The sequence below is a fragment of the Mytilus edulis genome, chromosome 5, assembly GCF_963676685.1.
Source record: "Mytilus edulis chromosome 5, xbMytEdul2.2, whole genome shotgun sequence".
Taxonomy (NCBI): Eukaryota; Metazoa; Mollusca; class Bivalvia; order Mytilida; family Mytilidae; genus Mytilus; species Mytilus edulis.
This window is the reverse complement of record NC_092348.1, coordinates 82249939-82274365: the sequence shown is the minus strand read 5'-3', so window position 1 is coordinate 82274365 and position 24427 is coordinate 82249939. Positions and strand designations below refer to the sequence as shown.

At 32.4% G+C, this 24427-nt stretch overlaps 3 protein-coding genes across 5 annotated transcripts in view; 1 reads left to right on the top strand and 2 right to left on the bottom strand.

The window, feature by feature from the left end:
• Positions 1–835: 835 nt before the first annotated feature.
• Positions 836–6002, top strand: LOC139524599 (complement C1q tumor necrosis factor-related protein 4-like). Its single transcript, XM_071319520.1, has 5 exons — positions 836–936; positions 1360–1776; positions 2497–2687; positions 4884–5127; positions 5493–6002. The coding sequence occupies exons 1-5, from the start codon at positions 897–899 to the stop codon at positions 5924–5926; spliced, it is 1326 nt and encodes a 441-aa protein (XP_071175621.1). The 5' UTR covers positions 836–896; the 3' UTR covers positions 5927–6002.
• Positions 6003–10641: 4639 nt separating this feature from the next.
• On the bottom strand, positions 10642–18597 carry LOC139522543 (complement C1q tumor necrosis factor-related protein 4-like). The gene is made up of 5 exons (XM_071316015.1): positions 18485–18597; positions 16811–17227; positions 13719–13909; positions 13158–13401; positions 10642–11203 (listed from the first exon to the last, which is right to left on the bottom strand). The coding sequence occupies exons 1-5, from the start codon at positions 18525–18527 to the stop codon at positions 10770–10772; spliced, it is 1329 nt and encodes a 442-aa protein (XP_071172116.1). The 5' UTR covers positions 18528–18597; the 3' UTR covers positions 10642–10769.
• Positions 18598–21826: 3229 nt separating this feature from the next.
• LOC139524597 (fibrocystin-L-like) overlaps positions 21827–24427 on the bottom strand; it is a 68999-nt gene continuing 66398 nt past the window's right edge. For all 3 annotated transcript variants that reach the window (XM_071319516.1, XM_071319517.1, XM_071319518.1), the window contains one exon: positions 21827–23217. In XM_071319516.1, coding sequence (XP_071175617.1) covers positions 23012–23217 — 206 coding nt within the window. In that variant the 3' untranslated portion in view covers positions 21827–23011. The remainder of the gene's footprint in view (positions 23218–24427) is intronic.

The following is a 24427-nucleotide window of genomic DNA, read 5'->3' as shown; positions in this document are numbered from 1 at the left end:
CGCATTTGTCCAATTTAACTTGGAACTAAGGATACAACTGATACAATTTAGCCTGTCTCATATTACGACTTAAATCTAGAAATAAATGGGTTGGTTGATAGCAAAACTTGACTACAAAATGGGTGGTTTAAGCTTCCCAACTGATGAGGGGGTCTTAGAAAGATGTGACATCCAACATCTTGACGATCCAGTTATGTTTAGTATTTTTTGTTGGATTTCGACGATATAAACGCAATTTGCGAGTATGGTCTTGAGGAAACGATGATAGTCCGTCGGAAGTGGACGATAAATGGCTGACCCGTGTTAAAAGAGAGTCATATCTCTTGCACGTTAAAGACACCCTTGTAGATTTCAAAGGCTAATGCCGTTATACGGCAGCACTCGCACCTGCAAATTGGAAAAGGATTAATATATGTTTCATAACTAGTTTCCCAATCCAATATAAATAAATATGTTTAAATTAAATTAAAAATAAACGCAATACTTCATATTTCATTTCTTTTCTGAAATATGAAATCACAAACCTTTCAAACAGAAAAATGTATAAGTTTTCTTTAGTTTAACCGAACATGAAGGACAGACTCGTTATTTTTTTAAAGGTATATTAGAAAGAAACAGGGGGTAAAATACAAAATCCCCGTTTCATCTTTTTTTGCTTAATTTACAAATTCTCCTATCTTTCCACCTGGTCTAGACTTTGCATGTTATATGCTTGGACGTGTTGTTGTACAGAACGGCATTCTTACACTTTCATACTAGTTTCACATCTTTTGGGCCTTAGCACTGGTTGTAGTTTGACCTTAAATCAATTTTCACAGATAAGATAGGATATATTTAGAAAGACATAAGGTCATATTTCTCATTGCAAGCATTTGTGCTACAACTTATTGATCAAGATGTTGTTTGTTATTTGTTTAGCTGTTTGTATTGCAACGGGTAAGATTTCATAGTCCTTAAAAGATGAAAGAGTTTGGCTAGAAAATAAAACAAAAATTCTTAAAATTCCACCGGCAGTTAAACTTGGAAATATATACGAAGTGCAAGGAAGACGATTTTTGATTAACCTTTAGACACGTTTTGCGGGATTAAAAGCTCTTAATGATTGAAATAACTACCGGTTTTATCAAATTCCATCAACTGCCATATCTTTTATTTTTATACGGTAATAGTGTGCAGTTGTGTGATTTTTTTATGCGTGTTTTCAAAGAGACCCAACGTTATTAAATATTGATAACAAATGTTAGTTTTCTGATATAAACAGTGAAATTTAGGAAAATACCTTTTTACAAAGTTTAAATAAGTAAAACGAATACTTTCAAAATACCAGCGTTTACTTTGATACTATTGCTTCTATTACAGTAGATTCTGCTAATGATGCTGTTGCATTCACAAAAGGTCTTGCCTCACATTCACACTTGACAAAAGGCGAAATCATACCATTTGACAGAACTATTACAGTGATCAACGCCGTCTTCACCAGTGACGGAAAGTTTCAAGTACAAACTCCGGGTATTTATTCTTTCCATTTCCACGCCCTTAGCAGGAATGACGAGGAAATATGGATGGACCTCTATAAAAACAAAGAATATATCGTATCAATATATGCGTATACCTTTAATGACTGGTCAGATGGAGGTAACACAGTTATCCTAGAACTACAAAAGGGGGATCTTATTTTTGTGAAGGCCGTTGATGATTACAATAACTGGATTTATGGTGCTGCTGATGAAGTTTATACAACATTCAGTGGCGAACTGGTGGTTCCTGAAACGACAGGTAAAGAAACAAATGTATAAATGAATGGAATTATTATCTTAAAACTGTTTTTTATGTGTTTTTGATAACAATAAATAGAGATAATCAGAATGAAGATGAAACAAAATCGTTACCAAGATAGAAGGACCAAAAAATACAAGAGCACAAATGATACCACAAACTCACAAAAAAATGACATTAAGCGAAAATAAACCGGCGTTAAACTCAGGGCTACGGAAACTTCAATAGTCCCACTGGTTCCATTATTGACCCTTGTCATAATGCTTGTGATATGAAAAAATCGTATTACAGCTTGTATTCGATAAGCGATGAGAGAAATTAAAAAGTCACCTCAAAGATACCATGCATACGGTTTCATTCTCGAGACTTACTGGTTTCGCTCCTTTTATAATTAATCCGTTTCTCTCAGTTGTTGTTGGCTTTGTTTTGTCTTCTTAATCGATTTACGGGGTTTGAAAATCACCGATAACCAAAAATAACATATTTACTGTTGCCGGACGAAAGAATTAAACAAGCTTTTAATTTATTCCTAACTAAAAACGATATAAGTCTTTTTGAATACTTTTTGCCGAAATATGATTTTGCTATCTATATATTTTAAACGGCATGAACTAGATACTGAGATGTGGATTTTGTTTTTTTCATTACTAATTGATACAGATAAACTTTTAGGATAACAAATTCAATGTAAGTCTCTAACTATATTTTCTTTTTTTGCAGCTGCTTCGTCAGACAAAGTAGCGTTTTGCGTTTCTTTAACACACAATATGACGTTAAATGGTGACCGTGTTATCTATGATAAAATATTTACCAATGTCGGAAATGGCTATGATGCAAATACGGGAGTGTTTACAGCATCAGTACCAGGACTTTATATGATTAATTACCATGCGCTTGCGGAACTTGGAGAGGTTTGTTTGCTTAATATTACGAAAAGTCTTTTGTATCGTTCTTAAAAGGTAGGATTTTAAAATTTCATGTGTATAAATTGGAAAACTTATGGATTTTAATCTCAAAAATAAAATTTTGGCTTTCCGAAAAAAAAATCTAGGTTTCTCTTATTTGAAATGCCTGATAATCACTTAGTTATAAAACACTGACATAAACTACATCTTAGAAATTATAAATAAACAAATTATTTCCAGTTTGTAGAATAAAAATTGAACAGCTTAAGCTACAATGTGTCCAGAATCACATCGAACAAAGAATATGTCAGTTACGCAGATCACTTCCGGGTAAATAATCTAAAGATGTTAACTGAGTACATTGTTGCTGTAGAAACTTATAAAATATACGTCTTCTAATTTCCTAGTTGTATCTACATCAAAATCATCAGTGGCTATCGAAAATAAAACAGTTGGAAAGCCAAATCAAATACAAATTGAAAAGCAGCGAAAAGTTAAAAATTCCTAAATTAGAACATCTTTGCTTGAAGGAACGAAAACCTGAAAAAAGTCCAGTAAATGAATTTGTAATGTTAACAACTAAAATTCTCTCGTTATACGATCTTATGCTAACTTGCTATAATGAAATCTTGAAATGATAATTATTTTTTATACAACCGCGTGACCGTTTTTGATCTTGTTTTAAAAGATCAGTTGATTTCTTATTGTATATTGTGAGGCAAGAAAGACATTTTAAATCAAACGTACATAAAACAATCAAATAAACGAGGAATTAAAAAAAGGAAAACTAATAATAATGATAAACTATTACAGTCAGTTGACTGTTAGTGTTGCTCTCCACCAATTGCAACTCATTCAAAATTTTGACCAAATTGCAATTTGTTTTTATAAATCAAATTGTTCAACTGGTCAGAAAATTGAACCAACTGCTGTAGAAAACCACAACCAAGTCATGAAAGTGCAAGGTGATAAATTATAACATACTTACAATCCCATAAGATTTTAACTCCACTTTAATGATGTTGTGACAAAATTTGTTTATCAGTTTGTATAGTTATATTATATTCATTTCCATGCTGAAGGGGAACTGTTTATTTTGAATTGCTATTAAATTGTCCAAACTAAGCTTTCATATAGTTTTTCTTTCTAAAAGTATTCTATATTTATAAGAATCAGATATCATTTTAAATAAAACATCATATATTCAGTAAAATATGTGTGAAATAACAATATGCTATTGATAAATTTTCAGGGGAGATAACCTAAAATATTATTCTTTTGAATAAAGACTTTTTGAAAGAAAAGTTATTATCTCCCCCATGGAAACTTCCTACAAACATATATTGCAATTTTACACATATTTTACTGAATATGAAATTTTTTAATTCACATAATGTCTGATTCTTATAAATACAGAATACTTTTAGAAAGAAAAACTGTATGAAAGCTTAGTTTGGACAATTTAATAGCAATTCAAAAAAGTATTCTATATTTATAAGAATCAGACTTTATGTGAATTAAAACATTTCAAATTCAGTAAAATATGTGTAAAATTGCAATATATGTTTGTAGGAAGTTTCCATGGGGGAGATAATATCTTTTCTTTCAAAAAGTCTTTATTCAAAAGAATAATATTTTAGGTTATCTCCCCTGAAAATTTATCAATAGCATATTGTTATTTCACACATATTTTACTGAATATATGATGTTTTATTTAAAATGATATCTGAGTCTTATAAATATAGGAAACTTTTAGAAAGAAAAACTATATGAAAGCTTAGTTTGGACAATTTAATAGCAATTCAAAATAAACAGTTCCCCTTCAGCATGGAAATGAATATAATATAACTATACAAACTGATAAACTAATTTATGTCACAACATCATTAAAGTGGAGTTAAAGTCTTATAGGATTGTAAGTATATTTTATTTTATCACCTTGCACTTTCACATTTTGACTGAACAATTTGTTCAATTTTCTGACCAGTTGAACAATTTGGTTTAATAAAACAAATTGCAATTTGGTCAAAATTTTGAATGAGTTGCAATTGGTGGAGAGCAACACTAACAGTCAACTCACTGTAAATACACCCAAACACAAGCATATACATATTAAAGAGAAATAAAACATATACAAAATCTGTAGTTTGAAGTTGATAATGTCACTGAAGTTCAGTTATTTTTTATTACACATTTTGACAGACAATATGGTTGGACTTGTATCATAATGATAAGTACATAAATTCTGCTTTTGGAGCGGCACCCAGTACGTATGCAGATCATGGTAACAGTGCAATTTTAGATCTGCACGCTGGAGATAAAGTTTCAGTGAATGGAAAACCCGGAAATACAGTCATAATATATGGAGATGCATCGGATGAACAATTGTATGCGACCTTTTCGGCTTTTCTAATTTCGCCTGCTCTACATGGTGCACCTGCATCAGGTAAATAGCAAATGTTTACTCCTAGATACACTTTTATCATTTATATCAATCAGAAAATATGCACTTGCCAAATTATAAATGTCAAGTGTTGGTTTAATGTCAATTATTACAATATGATGTTGAATAATTAAGTTTGTCATATTTTTCATGCTTTGACACACAAGAAATGATTAGTGCATAAAAATGTAATTCAGAAGAGTTTGGCTGTACCTCTTTCTGTGTATTTTGTACAAATGGTTTTTTTTTTCAATTTTACCATTCAACGCTGTCCAATGTACATTGAAGTGTGCTTATGTGTTTTGAAATATTTTATATTCCCATCTGAAAATGTAATAATTAGAAAATTAATTTCATTTATATACCAGTGGGCACCAATAGACAAGTTCCGGCTTTCTCCGTTGGACTTACCCGAGATGTAGATAGCACCCAAACTGGATTAGCGACAAATAACGTGATATTTGACAGAGTATGGACAAACCAGGGCGGAGTTTTTAATATGGCAACAGGAGTATTTACAGCTAAAATTCATGGCGTCTACGTTTTTCATTACCATGCTCTCTCTGGTAAAAATAAGGAGGTATTAATAGACCTTTATCATAAAGATCAATACATTGACTCACTGTATGGTCATCATACTAATGGATGGGCAGGCGGCAGCAACTCGGCTACCCTCGAACTATCAGTCGACGACACTGTACATTTAGATATGGCTGTTAACACTACAACGGCAATGTCCGGAGATCCGAATGAAATTTATACCACATTTTCGGGATACCTCTTGTCACCAATTACAAACTGAAGCAGTATATTCTTAAAAAGGAAAGCTTAATATCTTCGTTTCACTTTGTAAGATTGATAAAGGATTATCTTTTTTAGTTTGTTTTGGATCTCAAAATAACCAAATATCTGAATCGTATTAGAAAGCATTATTATCTATTAAGAATGAAGTTATGAAGTCAAATTATTTTCCAGGAAACTTATTCCATTGTTGGTAAACGTAGGCAGCAGTCGTTTACTCATTCAAGTGAGAGGTTTAGCTAGCTATTAAACAAGGTTCAATTCACCATTTTCTACATAAGAAAATGCCTATACCAAGTCAGGAAAATAACAGTTGTTATCCATTCGTTTGATGTGTTTTTGAATTTTGCTCAGAGTTCAGAATTTTTGTGATATTACTTTTTAAGAAGTCAAATCATTTCCAGGAAACGAATTCTATTGTTGGTATACGAAGGCAGCAGTCGTTTACCGATGTTGAAAACTCGTAAATCGACTAAGAAGTTAGAAAGGTAACAAATAGAATACGAACGGAATAGTGAGAATGAGTAAAAGGTAAATTTACAAAAATACTAAACTCCAATGAAAATTAAAAATGATAAGTCCCTAATCAAATGGCAAATTCAAATGATAAAACAAACCAAACGAAAGAATAACAATTGTCATATTCCTGACTTGGTACAGACATTTTTTAATGTAGAAAAGTAAACTACTGTTTCTTACATTGAATAAGACATATGAATATTGATATATGAAACCATGAAGCGTTTCTTTAAACATCGTTGGTCAAGGTTTACATATAAAATCACGCAATTGATTTATACTGAACTACAAACATTGTTCAAACCTTTTGGAAATATAACCAGCATTTAATCCTTTCTATTGAATAATCGGGTCAAACAAATCTGGGTTTACCGCCTGCATTCAACAACATTAAAATAACTACCTTGTCCACAGTTAATCCTTATCACCCCTCTCGTATTTAAAAAGTAATAAACATCCTGTGCATCACGAACAACATCAATTATTCCCCCAGTCACAATGTATGAAAAGTAAACAATTGCAGGTCATAAATCGGCCTTCAACCCGGAGACTTTGGATCACACCGAACAGCAAGCTGTAAAAAGCCCCAAAATTGCTATTTTTAAACAATTTAAACAGAAAACCAACGGTCTAATATATTTAAAAAACGAGAATCACTTGTAAGCAACAACAACAAACGTCAACCACTGAACAACAGGCTATGCCTGACTATGCCAATTTGACTGAGTGTGGATTCTCATGAGCGGTGAGATGTACATTGTAGGATCCGCTCACCTTGTCGACACATCAGGCCTTAGAGTCATAAAACTTTGCTCAGTGCTCGGAGCGCAAAAATCATGCTCGAAACATGAAATCCAGCATTTTGATTGGTTGATTTTGTGGTATAAGTAAAAAAAAACTGCTCTTTGTAAGTCTATTCTATTTCCTCAGTTTAGGTTCGTTACATTGATTTATTTTCCTTTTTTGATAGGATGTTAGCTACTATTGTTTTGTCTTTCGTCAGAAATTCGGAATCCTCCAGTGCTATCCATGTAGTGCCATATAAATATCATGCCAAAACCCCTAATTTTATTTTCATCTTTTTATAGTATATAGTTTAAAGAGTCATTTTGAAAATTTTTATAAAAACCCTTATTATTTTTTCATAGTTTTGAAAGAAAATACGTTTAATGTATGAACAATCTAGAAATCATTTTCGTGATATTTTCGATTAAAGATATCTCAATAACAATGACATGGAACTGCCATTTATGTCTTATGTTTAAATTCCGTTTTTATAAATAATTAATTTATAAAAATCTTTCAAAAAGCTGTCTTTATATGAGAGGGACGAAAGATACCAGAGGGAAAGTCAAACTCATAGATTGAAAATAAACAGACAAATAATAGTATAGAAGACGCAACATAGAAAACTAAAGACTGAGCAACACGAACCCCACCAAAAACTGTGGGTGCTCCGGAGGGATAGGAACTACGATTGTTTAATTGTCCTCTTGGTATTGTAATGAAAACTGATTTACGTCATTCTGATATGATTTACAGAGTTTTACCCCAGATGCAATATTAGTTACACAGTGAACAATTGTCCTAATACGAGAATTTATCGGGTCAATATAATTCATATCGGGTGAGGCGAATTCCGTATTAGGACAATTGAACACTGTGTAGCGAATTTATCCTGATTTTGTTATATTTCATATTATCATATTCAAATTCAATATAAGGACAATATAAATCAAATACATTCATGATATTTTAGATATTTAATCTAAATCTGTGAAAAATTTAAAATATTACGACTATAATTAAAGCAACTTAATTTTTTTTTCTTTTTTATTAGGTCAATTGTATAAGGGAGACAGTCCCAAATTGGCGTAATAAATAAGGGAGATAATTCCTATTGACGTAATAAAAAACATATACTGAAATTAATTAGGACAATATCAGCCAATCAAATTGCAAGAACTTACTCTAAATCAGGATCAAGTTGTTTATGCCACTCGTAGAGCTAGGGTTCAGTCTGGTTTTCGCTACAGGGTATTTGGTGAAATTATTACAATCTTCAGACACCAACACATACTAAATTGGTTATACATTGATTGTAGAACAAAGTAAAATCACAAAACAACTGAACTCCGAGGACAATTACGTAGTGAAATGAACCATTTGTGGATTCTTATAAATTCTATAGAACTTTTGGAATATTTCAAATCTCGGTCTATTTCTGAAATTAAATCTTACATACTTTTGATTTTTTAACCCTGTATTGACCATGTGAAATTTTTAAATTGTTTGTATAAACATTGAACGACAAAAATATGTGACGTATACATTTATTGAAGTCAGACACGCGAAATTGTTTCTTTTAAAATTGTAACACGATGATGACTGTTGTACCCATATTTTGACTATGTTATTTATTGTGTCTGTTTAGTTCACAATATGTTTTTAAAACGAAAAGTCACTAATCAAATGGAAAAATCAAAAGCTTAAACACATCAAACGAATGGACAACAGCTCGAGCAGTACATTTTCAACAATCACCGTAGGAAATAACAATCTTAACTTTGTCACTTAATTGGTATTTCTATTGTTCCTCTTTTTATAAGGGAATAAGGGACCATATTGAATTTTACGCCTACAGCGAAAAAAAAAACCAAACATGTATAAATCAAGTTAGATAAAAAATCTTGCGGCCTTAGTATCACAATAGCTTGGTTAGACAAAAAATGTGTCTCTAGGTATTTAGTGGTAACCGTAAAAATATCGCAGTCCAACCAGAACATCCTTGTATGGCTCGAAGAAGTATGAAATATATTTATTGAGACTAATGAAGGTCAGTTATCCTTATTTAAACATCTAGGATTACTGTTTCATAATATAGATAGCTTAATTCATCTCATTTAAATCTAAACAAGAATTGCAAATCACTAGTAAAGCAACGTGTGTACAATTAGGGCACTTTTCCAACGAATATGTAGATGTTTGAATCCAAAACCAAAACATACTTCCGTAAATAGTAAAATAAAACTGTTTAAGTCAGTCAAACATAGAAATACAAAATAATTGTGCAAATTACCAGTTCGAAAGTTTTCCTCAATAAAAAAAAGTCGACAAGAGCAGTTTGTGTGATATTAGCACATCCCTGTTGTCAAAAATTTAACAATGAGCAAAACTCATATCGCAAAGTCAGATATAAAAGGTCACGAAATCACAAATTCAAAACAATTCAAACAAGAAAAACTAACGGCCTAATTAATGAACAAAAAATCAGGGAAAAACAAATATGAAACACAGCAACAAACAACACCCACAGCATTATGTGCTCCTGACTTCGGACAGGCACAAACATACAGAATGTGGCGGTGGGGTTAAACATGTTAGCGTGATCCCAATCCTCCCCTAACGTGAGACAATGGTGTAATAGTACGACATACGACTGGACTATAAAAATCAAATGAAAACGGCTTAACTTATCAGATAAATGTAAATAGAAGTACATATAACAAAAACTTGTGTACGTGACTTGGTACTTATAAAAAAGAAGATGTGGTATGATTACCAATGAGACAACTCTCCAGAAGAGACGAAAATGACACAGAAATTAACAACTATAGGTGACCATACGGCCTTCAATAATGAGCAAATCCCATATGGCATAGTCAAATATAAAAGGCCAAGAAATCACAAATTTAAAGCAGTTCAAACGACAAAACGAACGGCCTAATTAATGAACAAAAAATCAAGGAAAAACAAATATGTAACACAGCAACAAACGACAACCACTGAATTGCAGGCTCCTGACTTTATACAGGCACATACATAGAGAATGCGGCGGGGTTAAACATGTTACCGGGATCCCAACCATCCCCTAAACTGGGACAGTGGTGTAATAGTACAACACAAGAACGAACTATAAAAATCAGTTGAAAAAGACTAAACTCATCAGATGGATTCCAACAAGTTGAACAAAGAAACACTAAGTACAGATCTGCGAGTACTCGCAGTCACTGACGGCTTGTTCAATGCCAACAACAACAAATATAAAAAAAAATAACATGCATCTAAGACTAAATGTTACTATTCTTAAACGATTTACGAGATTTCAACAACGATAAACGACTGCTGCCTTCGTTTACCAACAATAGAATAGGTTTCCTAAATTTCGACAAATTTACGACATCTTAACTCCGTTCTCATTTAATAGAAATGCTTTCTGACATAATTCTGATATTAAGTTATAATGAAATTTATAACAAACTTAGAAGAAGCAATCCTTTATCAATTTTTCTTGCACTCACGCAGTCAAACGAAAATATACTGCTTCAATTTGTAGTTGGTGACAAGAGGTATCCTGAAAATGTGGTATAAATCGCATTTGGACTTCCAGGCATTTCAGTTGTGGAATTCGTAGACATATGTAAATATACAGTGTCGTCAACTGAAAGTCGGAGTGTTGCCGAATTACTGCCGCCTGCCCATCCATTAGTATGATGACCATACAGTGAGTCAATGTATTGATCTTTATGATAAAGGTCTATTAGTACCTCCGTATTTGTTGCAGATATAGCATGGTAATGAAAAACGTAGACGCCATGAACTATAGCTCTAAATTCTCCGGTTGCCATATTAAAAACTCCGCCCTGGTTTGTCCAAACTCTGTCAAACATCACGTTGTGTGTAGTCAATCCAGTTTGGGTGTTATCTATATCGTGAGTTAATCCAACGGAGAAAGCCGGAACTTTTCTATCGTTGCCTACTGAAAACAAAATAGAATTTAATTTTAAGTACATTGTCATATGGAAAAAGTATTCATTCTAAACACATGAAATAAAGACAACATTATTATACCGTTGTTCGAAAGTCATAAATTGGTTGAGAAAAAAACAAATCCGGGTTACAAACTAAAACTAAGGAAAACACATCAATCATAAGAGGAAAACAATGAACCAACAGAAGCACTAATGTGCAACAAAAAAAAATTACAATGCAACACACACAGAACCGAACTATAAGATAACAAGTGCCATTTCCTGACTTGGTACAGGACATTTTAAGAAAAAGTGGTGGGTTGAACCTGATTTGTAGCTATCAAAACCTTCCGCTTTTATGGCAATGTTAAATGTAATACTAAAATGACAACATTACATAACAGGACTAAATGACAACATTACATGACAGGACTAAAATGACAACATTACATGACAGGTCTAAAATGACAACATTACATGACAGGACTAAAATGACAACATTACATGACAGGACTAAAATGACAACATTACATGACAGGTCTAAAATGACAACATTACATGACAGGTCTAAAATGACAACATTGCATGACAGGACTGAAATGAAAACATTACATAACAGGTCTAAAATGACACCATTACATGACAGGTAGTAAAATGACAACATTACATGACAGGTCTAAAATGACAACATTACATGATAGGACTACAATCAAATAAATGGAAAAACATGCAGGACTGAGAAGTACACAAATAAACAATGCAATAGAACATTACGACATGCTAATAACTAGTAAAAAGCTTGGCTTATTATTCAATACGCCAGGCGCGTGTCTTATATTCATAGGACTCATCAGTTACGTTCAGGTCAAAATAGTAAAGAAAGCCAAACAAAGATGAAGAGTATTGATGATCCAAAACTCCAAAAAGTTGTGCCAAATACGGCTAAAGTTAACTGCCTGGGATAAGAAAATCCTTAGATTAGAAAATTTATACTTTTGCAAACAGGAAATTTATAAAAATGACCACCGGAGTGATGACTAACTACAAATAAAAATGAAATCGTAAAACAACCTAGATCAACACATAAAAACAGCACAGCCGAACCACGCATTGTATGTCATCGGCCGACTAGATCGACGCAGAAAAGTGACGTCACACTAACAAGTTCCAAAAAATAGGAAATAGTTCAAGATTAGGTATGTAATAAGGATATTCGATGTATTTAATAATAATGAAAATTACAATACTATTAATATAAATTTGTGTTAGTAATTAAATGATTAATAGTATTATCTAGCTATGTCGTTATTTTTTCTAAATCAATCTGTTAACCAAATACATCGTGCAAGTTTAGTGGCTCCAAACTAAAATCTTATAAATGAACTGGGTGGTTAATTATCTTACCCTCACGCACCAATAGAACATAAAATGTTAGAATTACAAATTCAAACGATAATAGCTTTAACAAGATCCGATTAGTATAACAAATACAACATCAAAACTAAATACATGAATGTAAAATAGAGAGCTTTAACTGATTACATTTAAGTAAGCGATGTGGGAAATACGACGAACAGGGGAGCAGCCATACACTCTTGAAACAAGTTTTTTATATCAGATATTTCAAGGAAATGGTATCTTTGTATTTGGCAAAACTTGAAGGAATTTTGAACCTCAATGTTCCTCAACTTCGATCTTTATTTGGCCTTTTTAACTTTTTTATCACTGATGAGTCTTTTATAGACAAAACGCTCGTCATAAGCAAATAAAAAGTTTCAATCCTGGTATCTATTATAAGTTTATTAGTGTGGAAGAATGTCAAAAATGGTTGAAGTAATTATTGAACTACATATTGTAATTGAACACATAAACTAACTCTTGGAATCTAAAATTCCCCAATCGCCTATTTTCATGTTAATTTTTTTTGGTTTTTAATATTTGGAGAAAATCTTGGTTATTTACCTGTTGTAAATATCCCATGCTGAGCAGGCGAAAGAAGAAAAGCTGTAAAAGTTGCATACAGTTGTTCATCCGATGCATCTCCATATAAGATGACTGTATCAACGGGTCTTCCACTCACCCAAACTTTATCTCCAACATGCAGTTCTAAAATTGCACTGTTACCATGATCAGCATAGGTACTAGGTGCCTCTCCAAAAGCAGTATTTATGTACTTGTCATTTTGATACAAGTCCAACCACATCCTCTTTTAAAAATAATAAAATTCGTTGAATTAGCATGATCAATGTCTCATTCAAATTACAATAATTAACCTACGGATATATGTATGTCATATTGTTCCTAAATATGCCTATTTTTAGGTTTGTGTGCGTTGACTGATTGCGATTGATTTTGTCTTGAACATAACGTTAAATCATAGCGAGTATAGAGATACCTAGATTTCTCACAGACAAAATTTTATTTGTTAGATAATAACCCGAATACAATACAAGTTCACAGACATGTAATTTTGAATCCTTAATTTTCAAGAACGATACAATAGAGTATTCGTTAATAACCAACCTTTCCAAGTTGAGCAAGCGCGTGGTAGTGAATCATATAAAGCCCTGGTACTGATACTGTAAACACTCCCGTATTGGCATCATAGCCTTTCCCGACATTAGTAATTATTTTATCATAAACAACATGGTCACCGTTTAATGTCATATTGTGGGTTAAAGAAACGCAAAATGCAGCTTTGACTGAAGAATCAACTGAAAAAGAGGAAACATATCTATAAAGTGTAGAATAAAAATTCCAAACTGCAATGAACCCTTAAGAAATGGAAAATATCAAAAGCTGAAACACATCAAACGAATAGAAAATAGTTCACTTTCCAGACTCGGTAAAATACCGGCGTCACACATCAGTTTAAAGCACCGACATACGACGGGCGTGTCCAAAAACCGTGTACGCTATTTATTTTTGACGCAGTCAACTTGTCAAGCATATCTGTATCGTGTGCAAAACGTGTTTAGGGCGTACGAGAGGCACACAGAAGCGTTTATCGGGCGTTGAAGTTACGTATATTGGCATAAGTCTGGCGTTTGTCTAACGCAATTTAAATGCACGCTAGGAAGGAAAAACGTCCCTTGAGCGTTTTTGAGACGCGTGACGATTATCCATGATATCGGCGTGTTTGGGACGTGTAATTATGGGTTGTTTGATCTACTTTTGAATACACTTGGTCTTGTAAATTCACGCACATATGCCACTATAAATGTCAGAGCAATTTTCGTTAAACGTCTTTGTTGTAATACTACCAAATCATAGTACCAAACCCGGTTGCATACGAAAATAGGTCGAAAAAAATATTCCCTTAAATTTGACAGTGGTAGTTAAGTAATCCTACATTTCATTATAGTAACACATTCATGATTTTTATCTATAGTACTGGACTGGATAACACTTTACTCATGCCAAGTATTTCTTTATTTAAAACAAAGATAAATTCTGCACAATTTAAAAAAAAAGTGCAAATTAACAAAGACTAATAAGGGAAAATCAATGGTGGTATTACACAGGCGTATGTAACAAGCATGCTCTGCATACGTCAAAGTAAAAATACAAGTAAATGTCGAATGTTCTTGAGGCGTATATAACTGCCCTAAACGTGTCTCAAACGTATCTGTAGCGTTTTGCAATTCTAGTATCAATGATGAGTTTATTTACAATCACTGAGTCGATACCACTGCTGTTGGAGTTATAATTCCCGGAGGGTATCACCAGCCCAGTAGCACTTCTGTGTTGACTTGAGTCGATATGTTGATATATCATTGAAATGTTCATATTTATATTAACTGTTTTTGAAAGTTAGAAATACTAACGCTTTTCTACCTCAGGAAAAAATTACATTAGCTGTATTTGGCAAAACTTTAGGAATTTTGGTTCTCAATGCTCTTCAACTTCGTACTTCGTATTTGGCCTTTTTAACTTTTTTTTTGGATTCGAGCGTCACTGATGAGTCTTTTGTTGACGAAAACGCGCGTCTGGCGTAAATATAAAATTTCAATACTGGTATATATGATGAGTTTATTTGTAACTAATATAGAACGTGCGTGTAGCGAACAGGCATACGGTTGACATACGCTACAGCAAGATGCTGCATAAAAATTCCCTTGAGTTATAGCGTTCACCAAGACGTATTTCAAACTTATGCAACGCGCGTCTAACGATTTTATTGCGTTTCTCTTGCATGCACCTAACGTAAACGGACTTATTCAATTTTCTCTGTACGCCTGGTGCATGTCGGTCTATACGCCAATGTGTGACGTCGACATTATGTTGAAGAAACGCGCGTCTGGCGGATTAAATTATAAACCTGGTACCTTTGATAACTATTTACACCACTGGGTCGATGCAACTGCCGGTTGACGTTTCGTCCCTGAGGGTATCACCAGCCCAGTAGTCAGCACTTCGGTGTTGACAAGAATATCAATTATATGGTCATTTTTATAAATTTCTTGTTTACAAAAGTATGAATTTTAGAAATACTAAGTATTTTTGTTTATCCCAGACATAGATATTTTAGCCGTATTTGGCAGTATGTCAGTTGTATAGTGCATGAACACAGTTCACTTAATATTAAAATAAAGGCTAGATTAACCTCAAACTTATTGAGTGTTACTGTTGTAGGCTTTTTCACAGAAATTCTTAATAAAAATGTATAAATTTATTTTACAAATTCCCTGAATTTAATCAGTGAATCTGTAAAAAAGATCTAAATTATTTCAGGGATTTTGTAAAATCACTAGTCAAAATCATGGATTTTATAAAATCACTAATTAGTTCAGTGCTTTTACAACTTCCCTGAAATTTCAGTGATTTTACAAAATCCCTGATTTCACAAATTCCCTGTAACATATATAAGTTAATACTTTCAGGACAAATCGGAAAAATGCTCCACCTCCCTCTATATCACCGTCTAGACATTTTCCTTTCACTATATGATTTTGTTTAAAACTTGACTGACGATTACTACTTATATACAAGCTATTCAAACAGTGTTTATTTATACTATTGTTGGATAATCATCTTGAATATTTCAATCGGTATCATGATCGATCGTTATAGTCTATTTCCGATGACAACCGATATTGGAATTGTTTAGTCCAAAATCTTCTACGGCTTCTTACTTGATTTTGACCTGTAAACTATTTTCATTCGAGTGTCATAAATGAGTCATTCATAGACAAAAGATGCCTCTTAAGAACAAAATTATATCACTGGAGTGGTATTTGTAGATGATTTTTTAGTCTCTCTCATCGCAATCATAGAATACAAGTTGTAAATTTCCACATATCACAAGCTTTATTACAGGGATCACTAGAAGAGCTAGTGGGACAGTTGAACTTTTCCTAGTCCTGAGTTTACCCCTCCCCCTGTTTAAGGAGGGATTTTATCGCTAATAGTTCAGGTTTTTTTGTGATATAATTTGAGCTCTCGTTTGTTCTTTTGTCTTTATATTTTATATATAGTGACGGTGTTGCCTCGTCTCCCATGACTCCCACTTTGCGATTGTCTTTCGTGTTTATTCGTATCAAAAACCTTAAATACCAACAGTTCTAAATTAATTATTCTAATAACTGTTATAGTCGTTAAAATGAGTTTTTTACCTGTCGTTTCAGGAATCACCAGTTCGCCACTGAATGTTGTATAAATGTCATCAGCAGCACCATAAATCCAGTTTTCGTAATTATCAACGGCCTTTACAAAAATAAGATCACCTTTTTGAAGCTCTAAGACAACTGTGTTGCTTGCATCCGCCCAATCATTTATGGTATAAGCATAAATGGATACAATATAGTCTTTGTTTTTATAGAGGTCCAACCATATTTCCTCGTTTTTCCTGCTAAGGGCGTGGAAATGAAAAGAATAAATACCCGGAGTTTGTACTAGAAACTTTCCGTCACCAGTGAAATCGGCATTGATATTTGTAATACTTTTGTCAAATTTTATAATTTCGCCTTTTGTCAAGTGTGCATGTGAAACAAGGCCTTTTGTGAATGCAACAGCATCATTAGCAGAATCAACTGTAAAGAAGCAATAGTATCAAGATAAATGCTGTAAAAAAAAGTTATCAAGTGTTCTTATATACTTGTTCAATTTCATTGTTTATAACAGAATAGAAAAGAAATATCAGTGTTTTCAGTATAAATTTAGTATTGGGTCTTTTGCAAACGCGCGTCGAAAATTTGAAAATCTTCACACATTTACAGATTACTGTATATAAATAAAAGCTCAAGCATTAACTGGATCACGGTAAAACCAGGAATAATTTCATCATTTGAGCTGAGTCGGATAGAAATTGACCTTATGCAAATGGATATCTATGCATCTGTTAACCTATTTCGGGTTGAGAGAATATAAACAAACAGTCTATAACTGCTTGAAAAGTGGGTTGCAATAAGAAGCCTGCAAAACATACCCGTCCGAAATTTTTTATTTTTTATTTCGTATTTGAATGTTCTGAAATCAATCATGGTCTTGTACATGTACATATTTTCGTGCATTTGCATCAAGTCCATTTCACGCGTCTGACGTATTGAATTATACGACTGGTATCGTTAATAACTTTAAGCTTGTCGTACTGCTCTATTGTATCGTTTATTTGTGTGCTTCTCTGTCCTGTGTGTTCTCCCATTTATTTGTAATATAGTCCTATCATGTAATTGTGTTTCTGTGTGTGTTGCATTGTCGTTTGTGATTGTTTACTTCGTGTTTCTGTTGTTTCGTTGTCGAATTGTACTATATTGTATTGTTTATTTGCGTGATTTTCTGTCCCAAATGTTCTTGCATTTATTTGAACTGCATTCCTGTCATGTAATGGCGTCATTTTAGTGTTATATTTAACATTGCCATAAAAGTGCGAGGTTTGGCTAGCCACAAAACCAGGTTTAACCAACCATTTTTTTCTTAAAATTTCCTGTACCAAGCCATGAAAATTGCCATTGTTATATTATAGTTTCTGTGTGTGCTGCATTTATGTTCTCTGTTGTGTTGTTGTTCTCTTCTTATATTTGATGTGTTTCCCTCAGTTTTAGTTTGTAACCCGGATTCATTTTTACTCAATCGATTTAAGAAATTTCAAACAGCGGTATACTACTGTTGCCTTTATCTATCCGACACAGCTGATTTATAGCATGAAAGCCCTGAATGGTCATCAAAAATCGACTTATTTTTAATTTGTATGAAGAATTTGCAAGATAATTTGTCAATTGCATTTTAGGTCATTTTGTTTTAATATGTCTCAGTATTTTTAGAAATCTAAGGACTATGATATATCTTACCGACTGCAATACAAACAGCTATACATATAACCAGCAACATCATATATTGGGTTCAACACAAATACTTGCAAAATAAAGATTTCGATATCTCTAAAACAATGACTGAATGAGAAATATGACATAATGTCTCTCTAAATATATATCTTATCTGTGCAAATTCCCTCAAGGTAAAACTACAACCAGTGCCAAGGCCCAAAAGATATAATAAAGACCTGAAACTAATCTGAAAGCTTGATAAAACCGTTTTCTACCAAAACACGTTTAAGCATAAAATAAACAAAGGCTAGACAAGGAAGAATGATAGTCGGATTGAAAAATAAACCATTAACAGATTAAACGGATGCATATGGGAGGTTTGGCATGCCATTACACCAGGTTCAACCAACCATTCTTTTTAAAATGTCCTGTACCAAGTCAAGAATATGACAGTTGTTGTCAAACACTTCGTTTCTATGTGTGTTGGCGTTTCTTTTTGTTGCACTGTTGTGTTCTGATGTTTCTTTGTGTTCCTCTCCTCCTTATATTTGATTTTTTCCCCTTGGTTTTGGTTTGTAACCCGGATTTGTTTTTTCTCTATCGATTTATGACTTTTGAACACCGGTATACTAATGTTGTATTTTCTCTTTTATATTTATATATTCAATCCAAAAAGTAATATGCACAAAATAATACACAAAACTGGAATGGGTTCATTTCTCTGATAATCTACTAATCAAAGAGAAAGTTCTAATCTTCAAATATTCTGTAAATATCATTTCGTCTAGAAGCTTCTGCAGCTTTTCATTGTTTTAAAAAAATATTGTGACAACAAGATGGTGGAACGCAAACAATTTTTAATCATTTAATCGATATCTAAGTTTTGTTATATAGTCTAATTCAAATTATATTTTGTCTTATCGGATGTCCTTTTTTTTAATCAGAATGCCAAAAGGGACGAGTCAGCATAATAATCATAGAAAAAAATCTTCTACAGTTGGTTGAAAATTATGAATGAGCTTTCTGTTGACGTTTTAGACTGCGCTTCTATTTCAAAACATGAGCTATGCTCATATGAAGACAACTGTTTTCTGGAATTAAATCGTAGTGAGCACATTTCGTAGTATCTGTAGAAGAATAGTTATAATGATGTCAGTTACACTTGCAGACTACACATATACATATATGCCATATACATGTGATATAAAAGAGTTGATGTATATCTAAACAGGAATGTGTCCATAGTACACTGACGTCCCATCCGCACTATCATTTTCTATGTTCAGTGGACCGTGAAAATGGGGTAAAAACTCTAATTTGGCATTAAAATGAGAAGGATCATATCATAGAGAACTTGTGTACTAAGTTTCAAGTTGATTGGACTTCAACTTCATAAAAACAAGAATGTGTCCTCAGTACACGAATGCCCCACTCGCACTATCATTTTCTTTGTTCAGTGGACCGTGAAATTGGGGTAAAATCTCTAATTTGGCATTAAAATTAGAAAGATCATATCATAGGGAACATGTGTACCAAGTTTGAAGTCGATTGGACTTCAACTTCATCAAAAACTACCTCGACCAAAAACTTTAACCTGAAGCGGGACAGACGGACGGACGAACGGACGGACGGACGGACGGACGGACGAACGAACGGACGAACGGACGCACAGACCAGAAAACATAATGCCCCTCTACTATCGTAGGTGGGGCATAAAAAACTACCTCGACCAAAAACTTTAACCTAAAGCGGGACAGACTGACGAACGAATGGACGCACATACCAGAAAACATAATGCCCATAAATGGGGCATAACGTACAATCTTACTTTAAACCTGTCCCCTTTTAGCCCTGTTAACACCATGAAGTATCTTCATAGAACTACAAAATAACCACGTTCCAAAGTTCTCAAAAATAGGGAAAATTGATCCAAAAGTCAAGGTGCAGGACTCAGTCATGTGTATGATCTTTCTGTAAAGTTTCGGGGATCATGGCAAGTTTGACATATCTAATTCCAAACTAATACACATTAACATCCCTATTCATATTAAAAATTTAGTCTACAAATGCGGGCTATAAAGTTAGGGATTTGTGAATTGTTGAAGGTCATACGATGACCAGTTGCTTACATCTATGTCCTTTTGTAGATTATTGTCTCATTGGCAATCATACCCCTGGCTTCGTATATTTATACCGAACACAAATAAGAAAGCTGAGATTTTTTTTTTCAGCATTTTATCATTTATAGAAAGATTTTCGGATTTATCACCAGCTTCTGTTAGAACTTTGAATCATATTAATTAGAGGTACTACGAGCAAAGCTCATAATTACCCCCCCCCCCCCCCCCCCCAAAAAAAAAAACTTCTCTCTTGTGAAGTTCATGATTTGGTATGATAAATCATCAAAAAATAATTTGTATCAAAAACAAAATAAGAGATGCATAATGGAATTATATGGTGGACATTCTGAAAAAGTTTAATTAACTTCGTATTTGAGTGTAGGAGAATCTAATACTGTGTTCTGTAGTGTTTAGAAGTGATATTAGTTTTATGCCAAAGAATGAAATAGGTGCAAAACTACCTCATTGTAGTAAGAATCACAAAAGGAGGGAAAAAAGAGAGCTGACAGATGAACACACAGACAGATGGACTAAACAACAGACTAATAAGTAAATGGACCCCACTGTTACTATATGTATCACCATCTAAAAGAACAGGTGTATAATAGCATATTGGATAGGACTGGTGAACAACTTGTTCTCATTAGAATCCATTGATATGTTATCATGATATCACATACGAACTTGAAAATATGACAGTACTCCATGTACACTGTACAAGAAAATAATTTTTATTTACCTGTGTACATTATTTTATTTGGTGGCATTTTGTGCATGTTGTAGTTCTTTCTTATATCGTTTTACATCTAACCCCCTTGTTTTATTAATTTTGTATTTAATTTGTAATTTGTGTCATAGATCAAATTTATTCTTTCATTGTATGTCAACTTGCTTTTTTTAATATGTTTTTTGATTGAGTTGAGCCATTTTAATTGATATTTATACTGTGTCTTTCTATGTTGTGATTTTACAGAATTGTTTCAGGATCCTGATGTTCAGTAGTTGTTGTTTGTCGATGTGGTTCATAAGTGTTTCTAGTTTCTCGTTTTTTCCTGTTTGAATGGTTTTATACTGGTCATTTTGGGGATCTTTATAGCTTGCTGCTTGGTGTGAGCCAAGGCTTCATGTTGAAGGCCATACTTTGACCTATAATTGTTTACTATTACAAATTGTGACTTGGATGGAGAGTTGTCTCATTGGCACTCATACTATATCTTCTTATATCAATTGATACAATAAATAAAAATTCAGCAAGATTTTTTATTCAAATTTCAGTAAAAATGTATAAAGATAACAGAAAAGTGCAAAATCACAGATTTAAAATAAGACCATTGAATGGACCAATACCTCTATCATAACAATGCCCTATTCTGGTATAAATCTTCCTGGTCTATTATCACAGATCATCATATAAAGAACTTCTAAACTACAGTTTGGTACCATTCCATTAAAAATTTTAAAATTCAACTTTAAGAATGAAGACTAAAATTCTTATTTTATCTGTCTTATCATAGAAACGAAATAAAAAAATGTTCTACGTTTAGAAATTTACGAACCTAATTTATTTCTTCAAAATATAAGATGTAATGCATTAATATAAAAGCAAAATTCTTATCTGTCTTATCATAGATTGAAATGAAATTAAAAAAAAATGTTCTACATTTAGAGATTTACGAACCTAATTTATTTCTTCTAATTCTAAAATGTAATGCATTAATATATAACAAATTTATTGAATCTTCAAAAAGGTAAACTGACCAAGTAATCTTACAAATTCTGTCATCATGTGTCCCATTATTTAACAAAACAAAACAAAACAAATATACAGGGGTCTTATCAAGATACTTGTAAGATAACTAAGCATGGAAAAATATTTAATGGAATGGTATTGGCTTAAAAAAAAAAACAATAATACAAATATCTGTACTAATCAAGATATTTGCATTTTTATCTACCCAGTAACTATATATATCATCTACATATATTATTTCTTCACAAAATTTATTATTCATAAATAATACTTAAGTAAAATACATCGGACGGGCATTTTCTTTAAATTATACTCATTTAACTGGGAAATATATAATCCATTTAATAAAATCTGCTTCAATCTCATGATTTGTAAAGTTTAGAGATTTGGATTTTAAATTATGTGGAAAACATATGATTCACTCAATTAATTCTTTATATATTTTTTTTTTATTGTTTTCTCTTATTTAATCTGATAGAAATAAAGAAATACTTTTTTTAAATACTTTTCATTCATTTATTTTCTTTCACACTTGTGTTAATGATAAAAAAAATAAGTGCTATTTTATTATTTAGGTTGATATATATGTAAATGTATTTCTAAACAACAAGAAAACAATGATAAGAAACAAAAACAATATAAAAAATAAAAACTTCTTTGTCCAAGTCTTGAGTGATTGTTTTATGCATGTCCTGTAAAAGCTTCAGTCTTCTTCTTCTCATCAAAGAAGGTTGTTTTGGTTGGATATTCATTAAATACGGTAGATTTTGGTGGTTGGAACTCTGGTGGCAGCCATGACTTCTCTCTTAGGCTGGTGAATGTGTTTTCACGCCACAAAATGTCTTCAGGGTTTCCTCCTTGTCCTAGATATTGGGGATCCTTCAGTCCTATAAAAACAAATTGATAAGTACAGTATTACTAAAACTAGAAACTTAATTGATTAATTAAACATAGATTAGCTATTACATTGATCAATAAAGTACATGTACTTTTGGATGTAGACCATCTATTTATCAAAAACAAAAAACTCAATTAGGATCTGAAACAAGATATTGCTACATTTCGCTTCACATTGCATTTGAACAAACCATTGAAAATTTATTTTCATTTGGGTTTATAAAACATTACAAAAATTAAGCTCTAAAGCAAAATAAAATTCCCACAATCAATAAACAATAAGTTGGGCAATAGCACTAAATATTTCTAAAAAATGTTGCTCTATAAATTCACATCAAAATCATTTTTATACCCTGTCAAAATGAATTATAAATATTCAAATACTTTTGCAAAAAAACAAGCATGTGTTTTAATTTTCCATTTAACAAATAAAACAACCTTTTTCTGAATAAAATGTATAAAACTTTACTTTCCTATAGGTGTCTATTTAGTCAACTTTCAACTTTGTTTTTGTTTAACAAGTGTTAGTAAGTAAGCCATGATCCAAGGTAAATAACCGCAGATATATTAATCACACATGATGAATTGTGAGCTCTTGTTTACAAATGATACCAATGCTTTAAGTATTTGGTTAACACGAATTTGATGAACAATAGTTGTGAAAAAGCACCACACAATATTACATGCTTACATGAAGCATGATTGCTGCATGAAACAATTTGAAATTTCAGGATACTCTGATATATTTAGGATCAATAGATATAAAAACAAGGTAACAGAAAATTGATGAGTGATGAATCTCAAAATGAGTCATTCACATAAAATTTGATACCATTTTCCAGAAAGTTGAGTTTTAATAGTGTGATGTACATTGTATAGGATAGATTGATGGACAAGCAGACAGTGATTTGAATACAGTGAACCATTATGGCATGGGTATAATTGTGGTCATGCAGGTATTTTTGTAATAAAAAATAAGTGTCTGGGAACAAAAATTGTTTCCATTAGTCTTTTATTGATAGACTTTATTCATTATCCTAAATATTTGGTCAAATCCAAAAAGGTTTTCACTGATAGCTTTTTTTACCAAAAAAAAGTCAAATGCAGTCCAAATGACTGACATAGACTAGCTTGTATTTGAAAATGAATTCAAAATCTAATTACAAATTTCTCGTTTGGGATGTCTCAGGTCTTCAGCTC

Bases quoted from the DNA above. Each gene is read 5' to 3' on its own strand.
- LOC139524599 (XM_071319520.1), top strand. From the start codon at position 897: ATGTTGTTTGTTATTTGTTTAGCTGTTTGTATTGCAACGG. The intron at 937-1,359 runs GTAAGATTTCAT...CTTCTATTACAG, and splicing joins AGCTGTTTGTATTGCAACGG to TAGATTCTGCTAATGATGCT. The intron at 5,128-5,492 runs GTAAATAGCAAA...TTTATATACCAG, and splicing joins ACATGGTGCACCTGCATCAG to TGGGCACCAATAGACAAGTT.
- LOC139522543 (XM_071316015.1), bottom strand. From the start codon at position 18,527: ATGATGTTGCTGGTTATATGTATAGCTGTTTGTATTGCAGTCG. The intron at 17,228-18,484 runs GTAAGATATATC...GCTTCTTTACAG, and splicing joins AGCTGTTTGTATTGCAGTCG to TTGATTCTGCTAATGATGCT. The intron at 13,402-13,718 runs GTTGGTTATTAA...TATTTTTAAAAG, and splicing joins CGCTTGCTCAACTTGGAAAG to AGGATGTGGTTGGACTTGTA.